This window comes from Oenanthe melanoleuca, chromosome 14, assembly GCF_029582105.1.
Source record: "Oenanthe melanoleuca isolate GR-GAL-2019-014 chromosome 14, OMel1.0, whole genome shotgun sequence".
Taxonomy (NCBI): Eukaryota; Metazoa; Chordata; class Aves; order Passeriformes; family Muscicapidae; genus Oenanthe; species Oenanthe melanoleuca.
Genome location: NC_079348.1, coordinates 14,011,663 through 14,017,662, shown reverse-complemented (window position 1 = coordinate 14,017,662; position 6,000 = coordinate 14,011,663). Strand labels below are relative to the sequence as shown.

Below are 6,000 nucleotides of genomic sequence, written 5' to 3'. Positions count from 1 at the left end.
GCCTGGGACAGTGGGAGGTGTCCCTAACCATGGATGGGCTTTGGGGTCTCTTCCAAGCCAGGTCATTCCATGATGTGCTGGCAGTTCAGTTGATGAATTTGTATTTTTATTTGGCTTGAAAGGCAATCCAGGATTTTTAAAGGCACAGGGAAGAATTTCTCCCCCATATCCCATCCAACCCTGCTCAGCTGGCAGCTGATGCTCAGGAGATCCCAGAGCAGGAATCATGGATGGGCCTGGAATGGGAAAGGTTTGGCTAAGTAATCAATATCCCTGCAGTATCCTCAGCTCTTGCTGCCTGACAGGAACACAAATGACAAAGCCTGAAAGGGAGAAATTGCTGCTAACAGTAAAATAAAGAAGGAAGAAGAACCACAAAATAAGAATGAGAGCATTTTAGTAGCAGTAAGAGCCATCACAGATGTGATAAATTCATTCTTTAATATATTGAGCCAAACTTGAGTCCCTTCTGTAAGCTCCACATGTTTCCTCCCAAGGAGTTTGCCCATGCAAGGCTGAACAAAACCTCAGTTTCCTAAATGCCAGGCAGACAGAAGCAGCATGCAGGTCACACAGCAGTGAGTGATTCCCTCACTGCCAAAGAAGAAAGTGCAAATAGATATTATAGCTAACTCTGCTGGAGCCTTGTAATCTTACCAGGCTAGCAGATACTTCTCTTGCCATTATTATTTTCTCATTAACTTAATATTGCAGTGAAAAAGAGGGTGGGAAAATGTCTAATATTTGTACATTGTCTGATAATTAAATACTGCAAAGATGTGTCAGCTCATTACTGATCCTAATTAAAGTAGTTATTTCCATTTTCACCTCAGACATGTGTGTAATTAAATGTACCTGGGAAAGAATTGCCTATTTTCTCTAAATAATCAGCAGCAAATGTTGCTGTGCTGGGTCCTCCCATGGGGTCCTGTTGGGTTTGTCCTGGCACTGGGCTGGAAACTCTGCTTTGGATGGGGAGAAGGAAACAAAGGCAGAGGATGAAAATATCTGAAGAAGTTCCTGCATCTTTGGGAACTTCTCTCTCTCTCCAGCATCTTGGGTTTGGCAGTAGCTGCATTCCTGTATCTGGGACTGGAACTATGTTTGTCTAGGATTAAATGAAAGATGGATTAAATTAAATGAAAAGATGGGTTTTGGTATTGCTGGTGTCAGGGTAAAACCAGGATAATAAACACACACTTCCCAAGTGCTTCTCAAAGAGTTTTGTTTTTAAATCACTTGCTGAAGTAACACCTTCTCCTCATACCCAGAGGGGGTATTTAAACAGTCTGGAGTTGTCCCAAGGCTCTCGTTCACAGTGAATGTGGAGGATTTCTCCTTGGGATGTGGATTTTGGCCATTTTCCAGTGCTCTCTGCAGCTGCCTTTTCAATTCCTCAATTCCTCCTGGGCTCCAAGGAAGGTAGAGCTGCTGCTGTCTCCTGTGCCCAGCTGCTCCTCTGGGCTGGGGGTTGCTTTGGGTGATACTAATCAGCTGCTTTGTCTTTAACCAGGTAATGATGATTCTGACCTAGAAATCCAGGAGGATGAAGGATCTGACAGCGAGGGGGATTTGCAGATCCCGAGGCACCGCATGGGCACAGACTCTCTCCTGCAAGGTACCCTAACCCTCCTGAGCTGCCTTCATCCCCAGGCATGTGCTGGAATTCCCTCAGGAAGCCCCTGTTACCCTTCAGAAGCTGCAGGAGGATAAAGCCCTGGGGAACAAACAGTGCTTCCAGGGGAGCAATGAAGGATTATTTACTGGGAAAAAATTAGTGTGGGGAAAATCCCACCTTGGTATTGCCTTACACATTCCTGAAGCAGTTCTGTACAAAGCCTTAGGGAAGCAATACCATTTCTCATTGCAAAGCATTTCTTTCCTCTTTCAATATAGCTGTTGGCACCTGTTGTACATGGGAAAGCTCCAGTGAGCCAGTAAAGCCACCTGCACTGACTGTGGAGCACACCTGAGCTGCTGCTCCCAGGGACAGATGTGAGCCTGCTGTCCTCCTGTCCTTCTGTCCTGCTTCCTGGGGACTGCAGCTGCAGCCTCCCACTGCTCACAAGCAGCTCAGAGGAATTGCTATGTGAGGGTCTGTGTTTCACCCAGGGGGGAAAAGAAAAGTTCTGCTTAGTCTGGAGTGGAGCAAAACACAGTCAGGAAATCAGGGTAGTTGTTTTTGTTAGCAGTGAGAGATTCTGAGCTGGTTTTGTTAGTGGAATTCTGCTTCCCCCTCTCTGACTGAGACCAGGGAAAGAAGCTGATATTCTCAAGTCAGTGTAATTTAAGCATTTCAATCCTCCCTTCCTCTGGTTTTCTTGAAAATTGAAAAGTCTTGTTAAGTGCTAGGAACACTGATATTCTCTAAGGAATATTTTATATTGGCATTTCTCAAGGAAAGGTTTGTACACTGGTTTTAGAGCTTTGGAAGGGACCCTGTAGCTGTCTGTGATGCTTCATCCCAGAGAACACCTTAACCCGAGTCCCTGCTACTCTTAATAGCAGTTTTAGAGTTTTACTCTAAAAGTTGTAGATTTTGCTGCCAGTAGATTTTTTTTTTTTCTAGGAAGAGCTTTGTTATCATTAATTACCCTTAATGGAAACTCAGTATTAGTTCATGGGACTTTTAAGACCTGAGATTAATGTCAGAAGCAGCAGCTGCTTTAGAAAACCAGGGCTGAATATTCTCTTTCTGTTTGCTATTAAACACACCACAGATCTGCTGGTGTTCTTCAGCAATTTGCATTTAAAATATACTTAATGATCAAGGCAGCATAACAAGAACATTATTTCTATTAATTACTGCTTTTTCCTTGATTCAATGTAAGACATTTCAATCACTCTCTTTTGAAGGTTTTTGTTTTCTTACTGGTGATGCTGCTGAGCCAGGTTTGCTCTCAGACTGAGGAGAAGGAGCCCACTGTGCTCAGTCCCTGTGGCTGCTGGGGTGCACTTTTACATCTCTAATTCCCAGGTTATCAGTGCTGGGAGATAAGGCTTCCTCCCTCTCTGTGGTGGGCAGATATTCCAGTGTGTCACATTATAGAGGCAGGATTCTCAGGGAGAGATAATCCCTCCTTTTAGGCCACTTGGTGTAATTGAGAAAAATCAGCACACTCACCCTCAAGAGCCCTTTCATCAGCTCTGTCTAGATGCAGCAAAATTCAAGTTAAATGCAGGTTTAACAATATTGTTCCTGGTTTTATTCTTTCAGCCAGTTAAAAGGCTTGAAGTTACAGGACTTGAGTTCCTGTGGAGCAAAGAGGGAGCTGGGGAAGACTTGTGTGGTGCAGAGAGAAAATCGAGCCCTTCCCCAAGTGCAGGGAGGAGCAGCTGAAGGAGGCTGGGATGGGCTCTGGAGCTTTGATTTCAGTGCTGCTGGGTCAGCAAACATGGCAGAAGCAGCACTAGGGAAGCAGGAAGGGCTCTGATCAGGGAGGGAGAGCTCATGGCTGGGAGAGCAGGGGCCAAGCTGCAGGTGCTGCTTTGTTGTCACAATATCACACTGACAGGAGAGTCCCCTCCTTAAAGGGGCTTGTTTTAGTAAACCCATGTGTTTGAACCCATCGTTGGCTTTTGTAGGTTAGAGAATGCACTGATTTATCAGAGAATCACTTCGGGTTTTATCACAGATTCATCACAGACTGCTTTGGGTTGGAAGGGCCCTAAAGCTCATCTCATCCCACCCCTGCCATGTCCAGGGACACTTCCACTGTCCCAGGCTGCTCCCAGCCCCATCCAGCCTGGCCCTGCACACTGCCAGGGATCCAGGGGCAGCCACAGCTGCTCTGGGCACCCTGTGCCAGGGCCTGCCCACCCTCCCAGGGAACAATTCCTTCCCAATATCCCATCCAGCCCTGCCCTCTGGCAGTGGGAGCCATTCCCTGTGTCCTGTCCCTCCATCCCTTGTCCCCAGTCCCTCTGCAGCTCTCCTGGAGCCCCTTGAGGCCCTGGGAGGGGCTCTGAGGTGTCCCTGGAGCCTTCTCTTCTCCAGGTGAGCACCCCCAGCTCTCCCAGCCTGGCTCCAGAGGGGCTCCAGCCCTTGGAGCATCTCCATGGGCTCCCCTGGACTGGCTCCCAACAGCTGCTTGTCCTTCCTGTGCTGGGGACACCAGAGCTGGAGGCAGTATGGTCTCTACATTTTAATTTTAGCATTGTCAATGTGAATAAAATTTCACATCCACTTTTATTCTGTCTGGCAACAGATACTTGAGGCTGTGACAAATACAATGGACTTCCCTGAATTTGTGGTGGCACTTGCAATAAGATTCTTGTTTTGTCAGAGAGCCAAAGAAAGAGAAAATCTTTCAGCATTGAAGGTCTTAACCGTTTGCAGTGTAGAGAAACCTCTTTCCTGAAACAGGCCATGGATGAGTTGTTTGCAGCAGGGTGGTTGTTCATGTGCAGCTGGGGTGACTTTGGGGTAGAGGATGCACAGCCTTGTCCTGGGAATGCAGAAGTTGCCCTATTGGATCAGCTGTAGCATCCAGCTAAACTGGCCTCTCCCCAGCCCTGGCTGGAAGAAAATGTCTGGGGAAGCACGTGGGAGCTTCCCTCAGCTTCCCTGCTGCTCTCAATCTGCTTCAACCCCATCACTTGTGGCTTGCACAGAGTTAAGCTAACCCTCAGTACATTTATTTTCTCCTAAGAGCCTGTCCAGTCTCCCCTTGAACTGAATAGATTTTTGTCACCCACACTATCAGAAATGACTTTTTTTGAGGTGATGCTATGATTCCATGTGCAGATCCATCTTTTCAGCCACTTGGACCAGAATCCTGAAATGCGTTGTGGCATCATGAGGGTCTGTCCCCTTCCAGAGGTGGCAGTGGGGACACACAGACTGGGACCACTGTGCTGGTGACAAGGCAGTGCTGCTGAATTAAGCTGAAATAATCCATCCTTGTGGAGCTGTGCCTGTAAATCTCCTATTCCACACTGCCAGGGTGTTTCAGCTCCTGTGAACCATTTCTCCCTGTGCTGTAGCTCTCGTTTCATTTTATAACATTGGTGTTAAGGGCTGCTTTTGTCCTGAACAGACCACAGAGGCCATTTCACTACTGAGACAGGAACAACTTCAGCCCCATTTGATCTTTAATGTAAGAAGACAGCTTTATAAAACCTGGTTTTTTAGCAGACAGTCAAAGTCACACAGAGAGCAGCTCTCTTGGAGCCCCTTTCCTTGGCTGTTCTGTCAGCAGAGCTGGCCCTGAGGATCAGGGTGTTAATGATGTGCTGGCAGAGAGGGCACTTGCTGCTGAGTGCCTGTGGCACCCTGCATGCTGGGGGAAGGCTGCAGAGCTTCAATTATCCCTCATTTTTTTCAGTCCTGTAGGGAAAAGGAGAATTTTGACATGCAAATCTTCTCAGGTGAGCCTCCACAGTCCTGTTACCAATCCTTCCATACCACTGGCAGGCTGAAAAGCAGGGAAGTCCTGTTCTCAGTGGGAATTGTCACTCTGCTTGTGGAATTTCTAGAATGTTTTCCTTCCCTCCCAGCCTCCCCCAGGAGTGGGCCATCCCAACATCAGATCTAGTGAAGAAGGAGAGGCTGTAGGTCTGAGATGGTGGGAACAGCTCCCTCACTTCCAAGCAGATTTCCTTTTCATGGAGGTGTAAGAAATAAACTGAAGTGTGCTCCCCCACACAGCAGCTGTGCTGTGCTTAATGAACCTCTGGGTTTTGGCAATGCCTGGAAAATGCTGCTGGGATCAGGGTCTTGCACTAAGGGGCTGCTCTGCTCTGCCCTGGTGTGATCTCACCTCGGGTCTGGGGCAGTTGTGGGTGCCACCATATCAGGATCTAAAGCTGCTGGAGAGTGTCCAAAGGAGGGACATGGCCATGGGGAAGGGTCTGAGGAGCAGCTGAGGGCACTTGGATTGTTCAGCTGGAGAAGGAGACTGAGGGCAGAGCTCAGCAGGGGCTGCAGCTCCAACCTCTGCTCCCTGGGGCAGGGACAGGACCAGGGAAGGGCTGGAGATCAGGAAAGGTTCTTCCCCA

General features: G+C 47.9%; 1 protein-coding gene across 2 annotated transcripts in view; it reads left to right on the top strand.

Annotated features, from left to right (window-relative positions):
* Positions 1-6,000, top strand: part of CLUAP1 (clusterin associated protein 1) — a 55,895-nt gene that overhangs the window by 44,675 nt on the left and 5,220 nt on the right. For both annotated transcript variants that reach the window (XM_056503514.1, XM_056503515.1), the window contains exon 10: positions 1,514-1,618. In XM_056503514.1, the coding sequence (XP_056359489.1) occupies positions 1,514-1,618 (105 nt within the window). The remainder of the gene's footprint in view (positions 1-1,513; positions 1,619-6,000) is intronic.